This window comes from Anomaloglossus baeobatrachus, chromosome 1, assembly GCF_048569485.1.
Source record: "Anomaloglossus baeobatrachus isolate aAnoBae1 chromosome 1, aAnoBae1.hap1, whole genome shotgun sequence".
Classification (NCBI taxonomy): domain Eukaryota; kingdom Metazoa; phylum Chordata; class Amphibia; order Anura; family Aromobatidae; genus Anomaloglossus; species Anomaloglossus baeobatrachus.
The window spans coordinates 168,808,231-168,827,387 of record NC_134353.1 but is presented as its reverse complement, the minus strand read 5'-3'; the positions used below and the strand labels follow the sequence as shown (position 1 = coordinate 168,827,387).

General features: G+C 48.1%; 1 protein-coding gene across 3 annotated transcripts in view; it reads left to right on the top strand.

Annotated features, from left to right (window-relative positions):
- The window catches only part of CEP44 (centrosomal protein 44), a 106,895-nt gene that overhangs the window by 48,869 nt on the left and 38,869 nt on the right, over positions 1-19,157 (top strand). For all 3 annotated transcript variants that reach the window (XM_075347199.1, XM_075347197.1, XM_075347198.1), the window contains 2 exons: positions 11,014-11,220; positions 17,651-17,726. In XM_075347199.1, the coding sequence (XP_075203314.1) occupies positions 11,014-11,220; positions 17,651-17,726 (283 nt within the window). The remainder of the gene's footprint in view (positions 1-11,013; positions 11,221-17,650; positions 17,727-19,157) is intronic.

Sequence of the window (19,157 nt, the reverse complement as noted above, 5' to 3'; positions counted from 1 at the left end):
TCACCTTAACCAATCTCATAATGCAAAGTAAACTTTGGATTTTACATTCTAAAAAGATGTTTAGTAAACTTGGAAATATCATTTAATAATTATCTCATTATCCTCTTTTAATTTTAGCCTTTCTACTTGACATTCAACTACTGCTTCCCTCTAGCCCTTTGATTAAATCTACCATTGTAGCATGGAAGCTGCTGATTAATGAAGCTAAAGCTTCCACATATGTAATGTCTCTAAATATTCTTCCGATTTCCCTCCTCCATGTAGCTCTTGCTAACTTCCCTTACTAAAAAGTGGGAAAAGTTAGAGATATCTGACTTTTCTTTGTCGCTCCATTGGGAGACCCAGACAATAGCTTCTGCCTCCGGAGGCCACACAAAGTATTACACTTAAAAGTGTAAGCCCCTCCCCTCTGCCTATACACCCCCCCCGTGCATCATGGGCTCCTCAGTTTTTATGCTTTGTGCGAAGGAGGCACACATGCACGCAAGCTCCACAATTTAGTCAGCAGCAGCTGCTGACTATATCGGATGGAAGAAAAGAGGGCCCATAACAGGGCCCCCAGCATGCTCCCTTCTCACCCCACTCTGGTCGGCGGTGCTGTTAAGGTTGAGGTACCCATTGCTGGTACATAGGCAGGAGCCACATGCTGTTTTCCTTCCCCATCCCTTAGGGGCTCTGGGTGAAGTGGGATCCTAACCGGTCACCAGGCACTGGGACCGTGCTCCCTCCACAGCCCCTGGGGGAATCTGCTGGACAGGAGCCGGGTATCATCAGGGACAGGGCCCTGCTACTCTGAGGTACTCTGTGTCCCCTTGGGGACGGCGCATAGAGCGCCTGTGTTATGAACGCTGCAGCAGCTGCTGGGTGTGTTAGTGCGCCGGGACTACCGCGCTGACCGCGCTTGTTTGCCGGCCGCGCTTATAACTATAGTCCCCGGCTTTTGCGGCCTAGTACCGCATACTCCCGCCCCCGGGCCTGCCAGTCAGGGGTAAGGGCGGGACGCTGCACTGGACGTCAGCGCTGAGGGCTGGAGCATACTTTGTATCCTCCTCCCCCCTCACTGAGCACCGTGGGGCACCAGATTCCCGCACTTTCTGAGGAACGCCCACGGCCCCCTCCTCCTCTCAGAACACTGGCAGCCATTCCTGTCAGCACTTCAGACGCTGGAGAATTTCAGAGGGGAGACAACACCGAGCTCCACAGCTCTGGGAGGCCCAGGCAGGGAATCTGGTGGTCACACAACCGCTGCAGGCGGTCGGTAAGCCGCACCTGTTACTAGGTGCTGGCCCCCTGGGTGCCGAAGTGTATATTTATATACTTATTTTGTATACATTTACTCTATACGGCTGCACTATTTGCTTTTGGCTATATACCCTCACTGATTGCTCTAAGGGGAGACAACAGCATGTCGTCCGCAAAAAGCAAGGGTGCCAAGGCACAGGCTTACTTTGCAACCTGTACCTCATGTGCGGCTATGCTACCTGCAGGTTCCACCTACCCTCATTGTGTGCAATGTTCGGCCCCTGTGACACTCACTCAGCCGGAGCCTCTGCCACTGGTGGGACCCCCGGTCCAGGTGGAACCACCTGCTGCCACTGTCCAGGTGACAGGGACAGAGTTTGCAGTATTTGCTGACAAACTGTCTGAGTCTATGGATAAATGGTCTGCTAAAATACTAGAAGCTTTGCAGTCCAGACCGGTAACACTGGCCCCGGGCACAGTTGAATCATTGACCCCAGGCCCCCCTCGGTTGGAGCAGCAAAGTGCTCCTGGGGCGACTCATAGGTCCCACGGTGAGGACTCTGACACGGACCGCAGTCCCAGACCGACTAAGCGGGCTCGCTGGGAAATTCCCTCGACTTCATCACACTGCTCAGGGTCTCAGCATGAGGACTCTCTGGAGGATGAAGCGGAGGTGGCAGATCAGGGCTCTGATCCTGACACCGCTCTCAACCTTGATACACCTGAAGGGGACGCCATAGTAAACGACCTTATAGCGTCCATCAATCAGGTGTTGGATCTTTCTCCTCCAGCTCCTCCGATTGAGGAGTCAGCTTCTCAACAGGAGAAATTCCATTTTAGGTTCCCCAAACGTCCACGGAGTGGGTTTCTTGATCACTCCGACTTCAGAGATACAGTCCAGAAACACCGAGCCTTTCCAGATAAGCGCTTTACTAAGCGCCTTAATGACACTCGTTATCCCTTCCCCCCTGACGTAGTCAAGGGTTGGGCTCAGTGTCCCAAGGTGGATCCTCCAGTCTCTAGACTGGCGGCTAGATCCATAGTTGCAGTGGCAGATGGTGCATCACTCAAGGATGCCACTGACAGGCAGATAGAGCTCCTGATGAAATCCATCTATGAAGCTATTGGCGCGTCCTTTGCTCCGGCATTCGCAGCCGTATGGGCACTCCAAGCTATCTCAGCTTGTCAGTCTGAGATTAATGCAGTCACACGTGCCTCTACTCTGCAAGTAGTGTCCTTAACCTCTCAGGCGTCGGCGTTTGCGTCCTACGCAATGAATGCTGTCCTGGACTCTGCGAGCCGTACGGCGGTAGCATCCGCCAATTCGGTGGCAGTCCGCAGGGCCATGTGGCTACGTGAATGGAAGGCAGACGCTGCTTCCAAAAAGTTCTTAACCGGGTTGCCATTTTCTGGCGACCGCCTGTTTGGCGAGCGATTGGATGAAATCATTAAACAATCCAAGGGAAAGGACTCGTCCTTACCCCAGTCCAAACCAAACAGACCTCCACAAAGGAAGGTACAATCGAGGTTTCGGTCCTTTCGGCCCTCAGCCAGATCTCAATTCTCCTCGTCCAACAGGCCGCAGAAGGGTCAGAGGAACTCCGATTCATGGCGGTCTAAGTCACGTCCTAAGAAGACCGCCGGAGGAACCGCTCCTAAAGCGGCCTCCTCATGACTTTCGGCCTCCCCAAACTGCATCCTCGGTCGGTGGCAGGCTCTCCCGCTTTTGCGACGCCTGGTTGCCACATGTCCAAGACCGATGGGTGAGAGACATTCTGTCTCACGGTTACAGGATAGAGTTCAGCTCTCGTCCCCCGACTCGTTTCTTCAGAACATCTCCGCCCCCCGAGCGAGCCGATGCTCTTCTTCAGGCAGTGAGCACTCTGAAGGCAGAAGGAGTGGTGATCCCTGTTCCCCTTCAGCAATGGGGTCACGGTTTTTACTCCAACTTGTTTGTGGTGCCAAAAAAGGACGGATCTTTCCGTCCCGTTCTGGACCTAAAACTGCTCAACAGACACGTAAAAACCAGGCGGTTCCGGATGGAATCTCTCCGCTCCGTCATCGCCTCAATGTCCCAAGGAGACTTCCTAGCATCAATCGACATCAGAGATGCTTATCTCCACGTGCCGATTGCACCAGAGCATCAGCGCTTCCTGCGCTTCGCCATCGGGGACGAACACCTTCAGTTCGTGGCACTGCCTTTCGGCCTGGCGACAGCCCCACGGGTCTTCACCAAGGTCATTGCAACAGTGGTAGCAGTCCTACACTCTCAGGGACACTCGGTGATCCCTTACTTAGACGATCTGCTTGTCAAGGCCCCCTCTCGGGCGGCATGCCAACACAGCCTGAACATTGCTCTGGAGACTCTCCAGAGATTCGGGTGGATCATCAATTACCCAAAGTCAAAATTGTCACCGGCCCAATCACTGACATATCTCGGCATGGAGTTTCATACTCTCTCAGCGATAGTGAAGCTTCCACTGGACAAACAGCGTTCACTACAAACAGGGGTGCAATCTCTCCTTCGAGCCCAGTCGCACCCCTTGAGGCGCCTCATGCACTTCCTAGGGAAGATGGTGGCAGCAATGGAGGCAGTTCCTTTTGCGCAGTTTCATCTGCGTCCACTTCAATGGGACATTCTCCGCAAATGGGACAGGAAGTCGACGTCCCTCGACAGGAACGTCTCCCTCTCTCGGGCAGCCAAGGCCTCCCTTCAGTGGTGGCTTCTTCCCACTTCTCTGTCGAAGGGGAAATCATTCCTGCCCCCATCCTGGGCTGTGGTCACGACGGACGCGAGTCTGTCAGGGTGGGGAGCGGTCTTTCTCCACCACAGGGCCCAGGGTACCTGGACTCAGCCAGAGTCCTCTCTTCAGATCAATGTTCTGGAGATAAGGGCAGTGTATCTAGCCCTAAAGGCGTTCCAGCCGTGGCTGGAAGGCAGGCAGATCCGAATTCAGTCGGACAACGCCACGGCGGTGGCATATATCAATCACCAAGGCGGCACACGCAGTCGGCAAGCCTTCCAGGAAGTTCGGCGGATTCTGCTGTGGGTGGAAGCCACAGCCTCCACCATCTCCGCAGTTCACATCCCGGGCGTAGAAAACTGGGAAGCAGACTTTCTCAGTCGCCAGGGCATGGACGCAGGGGAATGGTCTCTTCACCCGGACGTGTTTCAAGAGATCTGTTGCCGCTGGGGAACGCCGGACGTCGATCTCATGGCGTCTCGGCACAACAACAAAGTCCCGGCATTCATGGCACGGTCTCAAGATCACAGAGCTCTGGCGGCGGACGCATTAGTTCAGGATTGGTCGCAGTTTCGACTACCTTATGTGTTTCCTCCTCTGGCAATGCTGCCCAGAGTGTTACGCAAGATCAGGTCCGACTGCCGCCGCGCCATCCTCGTCGCTCCAGACTGGCCGAGGAGGTCGTGGTACCCGGATCTGTGGCATCTCACGGTTGGTCAACCGTGGGCACTACCAGACCGACCAGACTTGCTGTCTCAAGGGCCATTTTTCCATCTGAATTCTGCGGCCCTCAACCTGACTGTGTGGCCATTGAGTCCTGGCTCCTAGCGGCTTCAGGGTTATCTCAAGAGGTCATTGCCACTATGAGACAGGCCAGGAAACCAACTTCAGCCAAGATCTACCACAGGACGTGGAGGATCTTCTTATCCTGGTGCTCTGATCAGGGTTTTACTCCCTGGCCATTTGCCTTGCCCACTTTTCTGTCATTCCTTCAATCAGGAATGGAAAAGGGTTTGTCTCTTGGCTCTCTTAAGGGACAAGTCTCGGCGCTCTCTGTGTTTTTTCAAAAGCGTCTAGCCAGGCTCCCGCAGGTACGCACGTTCCTGCAGGGGGTTTGCCACATAGTCCCTCCTTACAAGCGTCCGCTAGAACCCTGGGATCTGAACAGGGTGCTAACGGCTCTTCAGAAACCACCTTTCGAGCCAATGAGAGATATTTCTCTATCACGTCTCTCGCAAAAGGTGGTCTTCCTAGTGGCAGTCACGTCACTTCGGAGAGTGTCTGAGCTAGCTGCACTGTCATGCAAGGCCCCCTTCCTGGTGTTTCACCAGGACAAGGTGGTTCTGCGTCCGGTTCCGGATTTTCTCCCTAAGGTGGTATCCCCTTTTCATCTCAATCAGGATATCTCCTTACCTTCTTTTTGCCCTCATCCAGTTCACCAATGTGAAAAGGATTTGCACTTGTTAGATCTTGTGAGAGCACTCAGACTCTACATTTCCCGTACGGCGCCCCTGCGCTGCTCGGATGCGCTCTTTGTCCTTGTCGCTGGCCAGCGTAAAGGGTCGCAGGCTTCCAAGTCAACCTTGGCTCGGTGGATCAAGGAACCAATTCTTGAAGCCTACCGTTCTTCTGGGCTTCCGGTTCCGTCAGGGCTGAAAGCCCATTCTACCAGAGCCGTGGGTGCGTCCTGGGCATTGCGGCACCAGGCTACGGCTCAGCAGGTGTGTCAGGCGGCTACCTGGTCGAGTCTGCACACTTTCACGAAACACTATCAGGTGCATACCTACGCTTCGGCAGATGCCAGCCTAGGTAGGCGAGTCCTTCAGGCGGCGATTGCCCACCTGTAGGAAGGGGCCGTGTTACGGCTCTATTACTGAGGTATTCTTTTACCCACCCAGGGACTGCTTTTGGACGTCCCAATTGTCTGGGTCTCCCAATGGAGCGACAAAGAAGAAGGGAATTTTGTTTACTTACCGTAAATTCCTTTTCTTCTAGCTCCAATTGGGAGACCCAGCACCCGCCCCTGTTCCCTTCGGGCTGTTGTTCTTTTGTGTACACATGTTGTTCATGTTGAACTGTTCTGGGTTCATGGTTTTCAGTTCTCCGAACATCCTTCGGATTGAATTTACCTTAGACCAATTTATATGTTTCCTCCTTCCTGCTTTTGCACCAAAACTGAGGAGCCCGTGATGCACGGGGGGGTGTATAGGCAGAGGGGAGGGGCTTTACACTTTTAAGTGTAATACTTTGTGTGGCCTCCGGAGGCAGAAGCTATACACCCCAATTGTCTGGGTCTCCCAATTGGAGCTAGAAGAAAAGGAATTTACGGTAAGTAAACAAAATTCCCTTCATCAAAGAAAACAAACCGAACTCTTAGGGGCACTTTGCACACAACGACATCGCAAGCCGATGCTTGCGATGCCGAGCGCGATAGTCCCCGCCCCTGTCGCAGGTGCGATAGCATGTGATTGCTGCCGTAGCGAACATTATCGCTACGGCAGCTTCACATGCACTCGCCTGCCTTGCGACGTCGATCTGGCCGCCAACCTGCCTCCTTAAGGGGGTGGGTTGTGCGACGTCACACGGCAGGTGGCCAATAGAAGCGGAGGGGTGGAGATGAGCGCGACTTAAACATCCTGCCCACCTCTGTTATTCCGCATAGCTGGCGTGAGCTGCAGGACGCAGGTAGGAGATGTTCCTCGCTCCTGCGGCTTCACACACAGCGATGTGTGCTGCCGCAGGAACGAAGAACATTGTACCTGTCGCAGTCGCGTAATTATGGAATTCCCAGACACTACACCGATGATACGATTACGACGCTTTCGCGCTCATTAATCGTATCTTCTAAGATTTACACACTACGATGTCAAGTGCGACGCCGGAAGTGTGTCACTTCCGACATGACCCCTCCGACATCGCACCTGCGATGCCCTAGTGTGCAAAGTGCCCCTTAAAATTAATTTCCAAACATTGAAATTGAACTTTAATCTCTTGGAAGAAGAATTTTTTTTTTGACAACTTTTTGGAAGTAAGGAAATACTCAAATAATTTCAAATTCCTCTTATCTCTTCCTAATCACATATTGCAACTTGTACAAAAGTCGACCAACAAAAATGTATGTCAAACCAGATTTATTCAATGTTTAGCCTAGATATAACATATGTAAAACTGTCATATACTACCAAATGAGAAGAAAACTTAAGACAGTTTCTTCCTGAGAATGTCAAAAATTCCTTATACATACATACATACATACATACATACATACATACATACATACATACATATTTATACCTTAAATTCAAAATAAAGGGAGGAACCCAATTATCAAAAAAAAACATAAAGAAATTCCTATATTAAAAATGTAAATTTTTATTAGTCATTTACTAAAAAACTGTCAGTGCAGTCAAAAGAGGAATAGCCACTTAAAAGTGGTTGGGCGGGTGACTGGGAGACAAGTGCGCCAGATGTCGATATTGAGGATATAGGCAGGGGAGGGGGGGCCTATCCTAGCCCTATGAGTATCCCCTACCTACCAGCGGAGTGTAAACACCCTAACACTTGGTGCCCCCGCTCCTCGGCGGCTGTCCCTTACTGTCCCTCCAACCATAAAACCACCATCACCAAATAGTGTACGTGAAAAAACAGTGCAGGTCGAAAAAACCTAAAGTCTGGTATGCAGTTTTGTTAATACATATGGAATCAAATAGTTCCCCAATCAGGGTGAACCATAATCACAATAGTTCCTTTGAGGATGACCAAAAGGTACTCTCATTCCAGAGGACACAAGGCTTGTGTCCTCTGGAATGAGAGTACCTTTTGGTCATCCTCAAAGGAACTATTGTGATTATGGTTCACCCTGATTGGGGAACTATTTGATTCCATATGTATTAACAAAACTGCATACCAGACTTTTTTAGGTTTTTTTCGACCTGCACTGTTTTTTCACGTACACTATTTGGTGATGGTGGTTTTATGGTTGGAGGGACAGTAAGGGACAGCCGCCGAGGAGCGGGGGCACCAAGTGTTAGGGTGTTTACACTCCGCTGGTAGGTAGGGGATACTCATAGGGCTAGGATAGGCCCCCCCTCCCCTGCCTATATCCTCAATATCGACATCTGGCGCACTTGTCTCCCAGTCACCCGCCCAACCACTTTTAAGTGGCTATTCCTCTTTTGACTGCACTGACAGTTTTTTAGTAAATGACTAATAAAAATTTACATTTTTAATATAGGAATTTCTTTATGGTTTTTTTTACATACATACATACATACATACATACATACATACATACATACATACATACATACATACATACATACATACATACATACATACATACTCCACTACAATTAATGCTACTGCTAATGCTAATCTTCAGTCTTCTCAAACCAATCCAATCTTTTTTGTGTGAGGCTGTGGTTTAAAGGGAACCTGTCACCTAGAATATGCGTTCTGACCTATCAGCAGACGCATGTGTGCCCTAATTACACCTCCCTACCCATCCTTGTGTTGTAAAATTGTATAATATGAAAGTAATAAACGTTTTATTACCGTCATATTTCCTATGTAAATTATAGAGCCGCTGGCCACATGGGCGGCGCCTTTCCCTATGGACGTCTGCATACTTTCCATGGTATCACTCCCCTGTGGGTATCACAGGGGCGTGATACCATGGAGTCACATGAGCGACGTCCCCGTCGCTCATTCTATCCTGCACGCATTGTGGCAGGCTTCTTTCTCCGGGTGTTCACTCGCCGGCTTCAAACGCGCTCTGCACATGCGCAGTGCGTATCTGAAACTGACAAGGAGAACCTGGAAGAGAAGCCTGCTGCAATGGTAAGTATAAACGCGCGCAGGATAGAATGAGCGACGGGGACGTCGCTCATGTGACTCCATGGTATCACGCCCACAGGGGCTTGATACCACGGAAAGTATGCAGACGTCCATAGGGCAAGGCGCCGCCCATGTGGCCAGCGGCTCTCTAATTTACATAGGAAATATGAAGGTAATAAAACGTTTATTACTTTCATATTATACAATTTTACAACACAAGGATGGGTAGGGAGGTGCAATTAGGGAACATATGCGTCTGCTGATGGGTCAGAATGCATATTCCAGTTGACAGGTTCCCTTTAAGAGCAAAGATATCACATCCAACCTTTCTGACCTTGAGAGCCACATTGAATTTTGAAAATGTAGCGAGCCATATTCTGCTCTGAGAGAAGGTCGTGAGCCACATCCAGCTCCCGCTGCCCTCACCGTAGTGACACCCAGAATCCTAATTACCAGTATAATGAAAACCAACGCTTTTCCATAGAAATCACATGGAGACAGAATACCAAGATTCAAGAGTTCCTACCTTACCCCATTTAGATCTGCTCTTCTGTGTGAAGCTACTCACAAGTCACCATCCGGAAACCTGCCCTTCATAGCAGTTTCCTAGCTCTGGTCCTTATGCACAAAGCTGGAAGACAGCCACACATGACGTGCTATAGAACCACATGGTTGGGGAGCCCTTTTTTAGAAGTAGACCACTTTTATTTAGAATCTAGATCCATCTCATTCATTAACATTAAAATAAATGTTATCTTATTTGAAATCTAAAAAAAAAAAAAAGACGCGATAATGAAGGTAGTTAATGTGCAGTTGCATAGTATCAATGTGTATATGAATTTTTTCAAGATAATTTGATTGAAATGATTTTTCCCCTCTTATATTGTAAAGTTCCCCTAATAATAATACTGTATTTTTCGTTTTATAAGGCTAAGTTCACATTTCCACCAAAATGTATCAGTCACAATCCGCGGCTCTGGTAAACAATGGAATCCGTTTGGCGGATTCCGTTGTTTCCCATAGACTTGTATTTGTGTCGGATTGCGTCTGATGACCTTGCGTTGCATCCGCTGCGTGGCGCATCAGTCGTCTTTGGACTGACCGCCGGGCGGAAACAACGCAGAATGTAACGTTTTTTGGGCCGTCAAAATTAACACACCACGCAGGAATCCGTCGCAATCCGTCAAGCTTGTAATGGATGTCTATGGTGCTGGATTCCGTCGTAATCCGTCTTACAACGGAATCCAGCGCTGGATTCCGTCGTGCTGTACGGAGCATGCCCAGCATGTTTGGCACACCCACTGGGCTGTCCCAAATACAAACGGATCACGACGGATCCGTCAAACGGACGCACAGCGGATGTAACGGACGCGACGGGTCAGTTTTTTCACAGGATTCCTGTGAACAGACTCCTGTGAAAAACACATCCGTTCAGTCAGTTGCCATCTAAAAAAAACGACGGGTCCGTCGCTGACGGACCTGACTGATTTAAAACGGAAATGTGAACCTAGCCTAAGACGCACCGGATTATAAGAGGCACCCCAAATTTAGAGATAAAGGTACAAAAAAATGGGGTCTGTCTTATACTCCGGTTTTGTCTTACCAGAGGGGGGCAGCAGTGGTGGTGAAGCGGGGTCACAGGAGGCAGAGATTGTGGTGGCGGGTCAGCGACGGCGACTGGTCCGTGGTGGAGCAGGCCGGTGCGGTGAGTGTCCCAATCTGTCAGAGGTCCCGGTTCAAGTGATGGCGGCGCATGCGCAGATGGAGCTCTCATCCAAGGTCTCCATCAGCGCACGCACTGACTCCCAGCGCCATCATTTGAAACCGGGACCGCGGACACACTGTGACCCCCGCCGCACAGCCGCCCGCCCACACTCAGAGTGGCAGCCTGCAGGCCACCCGCACAGAGAAGCTGCTGCCCCGCAGCCACAGGCACCCGGCCCCACTCACGCAGCCACAGGTACCCGTTCGCCCACATGCACCCGGCCAACCACGCACAGAGCCGCACAGACAGCCTAACAAGTAAGCTATATTTGGATTTTAAAACTAACCCCTCATTTTCCGCCCAAATTTTTCGAAGGGAAAGTGCGTCTTCTAATCCGAAAAATAGGGTAATTTAACTTAAAGCTGCAGGGCACAGATGCTAAAATGAATTTTCTTTGGGAATTGTAAAGCGGTTGTTTCATTGCAGGTGACAAAGGACACACAGATAGATTTACTGAAGGCCCAGCTTGCTGAATGTCAAGAGAATCTTTCAAGGCTGGACTGGATGGAGGACAGACTGCAGGCGCTGGAGAGCAGTATGAAAGGGAAGATAATCATTGATGAAACGGACTGGAGTAACCTCCTCAGCCGGGTCCTGCTCCTGGAAACAGACCGCTTGTTGCAGTCAAAAAAGGTTTGTCACCAATGATATGGTCAGGAGGGAAGCACCGCTGCCACACGTCACTGCTGAACATCAATTTCATATAATACTAGGTTTAGCAAACCTTTTATATATTTAATGATGGGTAGGGGGCATGTGTTCTGCTGATTGTGCTCCTTTTTTTTTTTTTCTCTTCTTCCTCCCTACCCATTTCTCTCCTGGTAATCCTCGCGTAAAGCACAGATGTAGGGATTTTATTAGGTGTCAGCATCTAGTAGGAAGAGGACAACCTTCTGCAGCTGATGTACAAGAATTAACAGTGTATCACAAAAATAAGTACACACCTCACTTTTTTTTGTAAAAAAATGTTTATGGGACAACACTGAAAATATGACACTTTGATACAATGTAAAGTAGTCAGTGTACTGCTTGTATAACAGTGCAAATTTGGTGTGCCCTCTAAATAACTACATAACCACTGGCAACAAAAGTGAGCACACCCCTAAGTGAAAATGGCCAAATTATGCCCAATTAGCCATTTTATTTTCCTCCCCAGTGTCATGTGACTCATTTAGTGTTACAAGGTCTCAGGTGTGAATGGTTAACACCAAATATGAAAAACCTGCTATCACTCACACACTGTCACTGTCTCATACTGGTCATTGGAAGTTCAATATGGCACCTCATGGCAAAGAATTCTCTGTGGATCTGAAAACAATAACACTGGCTCTACATAAAGATGGCCTAGGCTAGAAGAAGATTGTCAACACCCTGATACTGAGCTGCAGCACGGTGGCCAAGATCATGTAGCAGTTTAACAAGACAGGTTACACTCAGAACAGGCCTCGCCATGATTGAACAAGGAAGTTTATTGCACGTGCTCCACTTCATATCCAGAGGTTTTCTTCTGAAAATAGACATATTAGTGCTGCAAGGATTGCTTCAGAGGTGTAAGGGGTGGGAGGTCTGCCATTCCATGCTCAGACCATACATCACACACTGCATCAAATTGGTCTGCATGCTTATCGTCCCAGAAGGAAGCTTCTAAAAATGATACACAAGAAAGCCCGCAAACAGTTTAGTGAACACAAGCAGACTAGGGACCTGGATTACTGGAACTATATTCTGTGGTCTGATAAGACTAATATAAACTTATTTGGTGTCAATTGTGTGTTGCGGCAACAAGGTGAGTATAAAGAAGTGTGCCTTGCCTATAGTCAAGCATGGTGGTGGGAATGCCATAGTTTGAGGCTTCATTAGTGCTGCCGGCTGTGGGATGTTACAGTTCATTGAGGGAACCATGAATTCCAATGTCTACAGTGACACACTGAATCAGGGCATGATCCTCCTGCATCTCTAACAACCACCAGCTCCGTGATGTCGTCATGGTGAAGTGGAACAGGATTCCAGAGGCTCTTGTGAAGCTTTAGTGAAATCCATGCCCAACAGAGTTAAGGCAGTGCTTGAAAATAATGGTGGCCACACAAAATATTTACACTTTAGGCACAATTTGGCCATTTTCACTTCGACGTGTACTCACTTTTGTTCCCAGTGGTTTAGACCTTAATAGCTGTGGGTTGAGTTATTTAGAGGGCACACCAAATTTACAATGATACAAGCTGTACACTGACTACTTTACATTGTATCACAAAGTGTCATATCTTCGGTTTTCTCCCATGAAAAGATATAAAATATTTACAAGAATGTAAGGGGTGTAACCACTTTTGGGATATACTGTTGAATTACCGTATGAGCAGGATGTAGCTCCTGAATTACCTTTAAAGGAATGAAGAATTTAAAGGGAAGCGGTTCATTCATCATGCCACCTGAACCACGGGCAGCATGGATCACATACTGGCTGGGTGACTATAGCCAGGGATGTGGGTTTTTATTTTGTTTGATTGTGTTCTTTTACTGAAAATGCTCTGGCAATTGAAAAACAAGATATATAGTTAGAAAGGCAGCGGGCGACTATAGAGACCTGATTAGTCTGTTATGTCCATGGCGGCAATTCCCTGCCCAGTTGCAGTGGGCTGATCAATCTCTATGTGCACACATGTGAGACACCGGTCAGTCATAATGGCCATCCAGTGATCTAATCAGACTAGTTGGGTCTCACATCTCTGAAACATGGCAGCGTTTCAGAGTAAACTATACCGGATTACTGACCATGTTCCTTTATATTTACATTGCTGCTGCATATTTGTGAGATTTTTTTTCAATAGATTTTAAAGGAGTTGTTCAAGATGTTTGGATGAGCCATCTTTAGGATAGGTTATCAGTAACAATAGATTAGAAAAATGTCCTGTACAACCCTTTTAAAAACATGTTTTGGTTTTCTGTTTTATTTATTAGTATAAAGGCCGCTTTACACACTGCGATATCGGTACCAATATCGCCATCGTGCGTAACCGCCCCCATCGGTTGTGAGACACGGGCAAATCTCTGCCCGTGTCGCACAACATCGCCCGGACCCGTCACACTACTTACCTGCCTAGCGACGTCGCTGTGACCGGCAAACCGCCTCCTTTCTAAGGGGGCGGTTCGTTCAGCGTCACAGCAACGTCACAGCAACGTCACAGTAGCGTCACTGAACAGCCGCCCAATAGAAGTGGAGGGGCGAAGATGAGCGTGACGTTACATCCAGCCCACCCCCTTCCTTCCGCATAGCGGCCGGGAGACAGGTAAGGAGAGCTTCCTCGTTCCTGCGGTGTCACACGGAGCGATGTGTGCTGCCGCAGGAACGAGGAACAACTTCGTTACTGCTGCAGTAACGATATTTGAGAATGGACCCCCATGTCACCGATGAGCGATTTTGCACGTTTTTGCGATGATGCAAAATCGCTCATAGGTGTCACACGTAACGGCATCGCTACAGCGGCCGGATGTGCGTCACAAAATCCGTGACCCCAACGAGATCGCTGTAGCGATCTCGTAGCTTGTAAAGCCCACTTAAGGCCTTGGTTCAAATCTGCAGCGTTTTGTCACTGCCTGTGCGTTTCAAAATGCATCCAAAATACTGTGTTTTGAATGCATTTTATTTGCAGTTTGGATGCTTGCTCTACCATAAACACAGTGGGAAAAGCATCCAAAACGCAAAAAAGTGACATGTTGCTTTTTTGAACGCAGCGATTTTTGTCAAATATTTGGCATGCAAAACGCTGCGTTTAAAAACGCAACATGCTTATGGAATTTGCTAAATTCTCAGACTTTGCTGGGGATGCTCAGCGCATGCATTTACGCTGCAGCTTAAAACGCTGCATAAACGCACAAAAAACGCGACACAGCCCTAGGATTATCATAGGAAGGCAACTCTTTGTCTAAAGACCGCAGCCCATGATACTCGCCTGATCATCACGAGTGCTGTCGGGGCAGCTCACAAAAGGGAGTGTAAGGTAGATGTCTCAACCCCTATATGACCTCCATTTGCACCTATTCATATAATGACCAGGGCTTCTCTTATAGCAACCTTGTTTTCCATTGGCTTAGTTGTATACCTTGTTTGGTTTGGTACTATGAGTGTGATGTTTGGATAGTCGAGCCTCAACCCAATTCATCATTTTGAGACTGAAATGTCAGACTGTCAATTGTCTGGTGTATGTGGCCCTAAAATAAAGCATGCCCAATGTGCAGGTGAAAAAAACAAAAAAACTCACACAGTCCACTGTGGAAGCACTTTCAAAGAATAACAAAACAAAAAAAAAAAACCCCACTCCACTCACACAAAACTGTATCAATAAAGTTTTGTCACTTTTTATAGTCTTTTGCTTTATCAAAAACAATACAGCTTTATTTAAAGGGAACCTGTCAGGTGCAATATGCACCCAGTACCACGAGCAGTTCTGGGTGCATATTGCTAATCCCTGTATACACTAGTATAGATAGAGATCTTTAGAAAAAGTATTTGTAAAGATCTTTTATCATATGCTAATGAGCACAGGGACAAGTCACAAGGGCGTTATTTCCTCCTCACATTCCGCCCTCTTAGTGTGGCAGCACACGCTACTCAATTCAGCGGTGACGCACGTACCTGTGTCCGCTGTCACCGCTGATCTGAAGTCCCTTTACTTTCGGTCATGTACAGTAGACCTCTCTGAAGTCAGGTGTATGCGACCCTGTGCATGACCGGAAGTGCCGGGACGCTCGTCACCGCTGGTGGTTATACATTGAATAGCATGTTAGTACACCTCAGTGGGTGGAATGAGCGCAGGAACTAAGGCTCTTGCAACTAGCCCCTGCGCTCATTAAAAGATCTTTGGAAATACTTTTCTTTGTCGCTCCATTGGGAGACCCAGACAATTGGGTGTATAGCTTCTGCCTCCGGAGGCCACACAAAGTATTACACTTTAAAAAGTGTAACCCCTCCCCTCTGCCTATACACCCTCCCGTGGACCACGGGCTCCTCAGTTTTATGCTTTGTGTGGAAGGAGGCACACATCCACTCATGCATTCTCATAACTTAGTTGTCTGGCCGAGACTGTCGTGGTATCCGGATCTGTGGCATCTCACGGTGGGTCAACCGTGGGCACTTCCAGACCGCCCAGACTTGCTGTCACAAGGCCCGTTTTTTCCATCTGAATTCTGTGGCCCTCAAATGACTAGGTGGCCATTGGTCCCTGACTCCTTGAGTCTTCAGGGTTATCTCAGGATGTCATTGCCACCACGAGGCAAGCCAGGAAGCCAACGTCCGCCAAGATCTATTACAGGTCTTGGCAAGTCTTTCTATCCTGGTGCGCTGATAACTGCTTTCCTCCATGGTCGTTTGCCTTACCCACATTCCTTTCATTCCTACAATTTGGAATGGACAAGGGTTTGTCCCTCGGCGCTCTCTCTAGGGCCAAGTATCCACGCTCTCCGTGTTTTTTCTTTCAAAAGCGTCTAGCCAGGCTTCCGCAGGTCCGCACGTTCCTGCAGGGGGTCTGCCACATGGTCCCACCTTACAAACGTCCGTTGGAACCCTGGGATTTTAGCAGAGTCCTGACGGCTCTTCAAAAGCCGCCTTTTGAGCTGCTGCGGGATGTCTCTCTCTCTCCCGTCTTTCGCAGAAGGTGGCCTTCCTGGTGACAGTCACATCTCTTCAGAGAATGTCTGAGCTTGCAGCGCTGTCATGCAAGGCTCCCTTCCTGGTTTTCCACCAGGATAAGGTGGTTCTTCGTCCTGTCCCGGAATTTCTCTCTAAGGTGGTATCTCCTTTTCATCTAAATCAGGATGTCTCCTTGCCTTCCTGTTGCCCTAATCCAATTCACCAGTGTGAAAAGGTTTTGCACTCTTTGGATCTAGTGAGAGCACTCCGGTTCTACGTGTCTCGCACGGCGCCCCTGCGCCGTTCAGATGCGCTTTTTGTCCTTGTCGCTGGCCAGCGTATGGACTCTCAGGCCTCCAAGTCGACCTTGGCTCGGTGGATCAAGGAACCGATTCTCGAGGCCTACCATTCTTCGGGCCTTCCGCTCCCTTCAGGGCTGAAAGGCCATTCTACCAGAGCTGTAGGTGCGTCCTGGGCATTGCGGCACCGGGCAACGGTTCAGCAGGTGTGTCAGGCAGCTACGTGGTCTAGTCTGCACACTTTCACGAAGCACTATCAAGTGCATACCTATGCTTCGGCAGACGCCAGTCTAGGTAGGCGAGTCCTTCAGACGGCGGTTGTCCACCTATAAGAGGGGGCCGTTTTCGGCTCTTCTTATTGAGGTATTCTTTTACCCACCCAGGGACTGCTCTTGGACGTCCCAATTGTCTGGGTCTCCCAATGGAGCGACAAAGAAGGGAATTTTTGTTTACTTACCGTAAATTCCTTTTCTTCTAGCTCCTATTGGGAGACCCAGCACCCACCCCTGTGCCCTTTGGGCTAGTTGTTCTTTTGGGTTATGGTCTTCAGTTCTCCGAACATCCTTCGGATTGAATTTACCCTTGACCAATTTATAAGTTTTCTCCTTCTTGCTTTTGCACCAAAACTGAGGAGCCCGTGGTCCACGGGAGGGTGTATAGGCAGAGGGGAGGGGTTACACTTTTTAAAGTGTAATACTTTGTGTGGCCTCCGGAGGCAGAAGCTATACACCCAATTGTCTGGGTCTCCCAATAGGAGCTAGAAGAAAAGGAATTTACGGTAAGTAAACAAAATTCCCTTCTTTCTAAAGATCTCTTTATCTATGCTAGTGTATACAGGGACAGTTAGACAGGGATTAGCAGTATGTATCCAGAACTGCTTGTGGTTTTGGGTGCATATTACACCTGACCGGTTCCTTTTAAAAGCCTGACATATTAAAAAAAGACAAACCGGAGCAATAATAACGCAAGTTGAAGCAGAAAATCTACAAATCCTACTCATTATGGGAACAGAGCCCTACAAGATGAAATCTATGAAAAAATACACGTGTAGGATTCTAGCATATTTTCTTGTTTGTTCTGAGGTGAAAAGTTGTTAAATGTTTTATATAAAATCTTAGACGTTTTCATTTAATCTTTCCAGAGAGACTTGGCATCAGAGTTCACATCAATAAGTGAGGAGCGTACATCAAGCAGATTGACAGATGAATCCCCTCCTGGTGAGTGTCCTGTAAGGTAATCCCCACAGATAAGTCCGGTCATACATGTCTTTAGTAGTGATGAGTGATCCCTACCATGCTCGGCTGCTCATAACGATCAGGTTGTAGCTCGGACGGGCTCGACTTGTGTACCAAGTATAATGGAAGTACATGGGGAATTTCAGCACTTTTTCAGAATAATGTTTTTGGTTTTTTTTTCATATCATGAGCCTTTTACATGTCTAGTAGATTGGTGTGGGCCGGTGTCTAACTCCCACCAATCGCTTTAACCCCTTCAGCCCCCAAGCCTATTTTGACCCTAAAGACCAGGCCATTTTTTGCAATTTTGACCAGTGTCACTTTATGAGGTTATAACTCTGGAACGCTTCAGCGGATCCCGGTGATTCTGAGAATGTTTTTTCGTGACATATTGGGCTTCATGTTAGTGGTAAATTTAGGCCGATATTTTTTGCGTTTCTTTGTGAAAACAACGGAAATTTCGCGAAAATTTTGTAATTTTCAAACTTTGAATTTTTATGCTCTAAAACCAACGAGACATATGACACAAAATAATTAATAAATAACATTTCCCACATGTCTAGTTAACATCAGAACAATTTTGGGAAAAAAAAAAATTTAAGGAAGTTATAGGGGTTCAAAGTTAATGAGCAATTTCTCATTTTTACAACAAAATTTACAAAGCCACTTTCTTTAGGGGCCACATCACATTTGAAGCGATTTTGAAAGGTCTACATGACACAAAATGTGACGGGGGTGTACAAGAGAGCAAAGGATGGACGAGGCCGAGGAACGATCCAACAGGTTTATTAACAGGAATACAGGAACAGCACACGATTAGTCCACATAAAACAGATTCGGGGGCCCTTCCCGACAATCCTCGGACCGGATAACAAAGCAATCGTCCTTACAGTAGTCCAAAGAGTTCCACACAATCCCACGGGCCGCCACACAGGCCTAGCTCCGTCCGTGTCCACAGCCACCCAGGCTGGGGCTCCTGCTCTCTTCAAGTTTCAGCTCACTCTGAAGTTACAAAAAGGGAAATGCATTGTCTGTGCTGCTTGACCAGCCCACCATGTTTGTTCAGGGGGTAGGGGTCACACATCCTATCATCAATGGTTTGGTCCATCACAGGGCTCCAATATGTCTGCCAGCCACAGTAGATGAAGGGATCCCCTGCTGTAAAGAACAATGACTATTCCTTCACTGGCCAATGCAATTACAGACTAGATACACAACTCTGGAAAGAAGAGGACAGGCTATTTACATAATCACATTAGATGCCAAGACTACAATTGTATGAGAGAGACACATTGAGACCAGTAGCTCCCCCAAGAAAATACATGAATTACAACTAATACAACCAGGGAAATATACATATCATGACATAGTATCACAGCATATACAGTGAGAGGGTAAATTACATCTTCACAA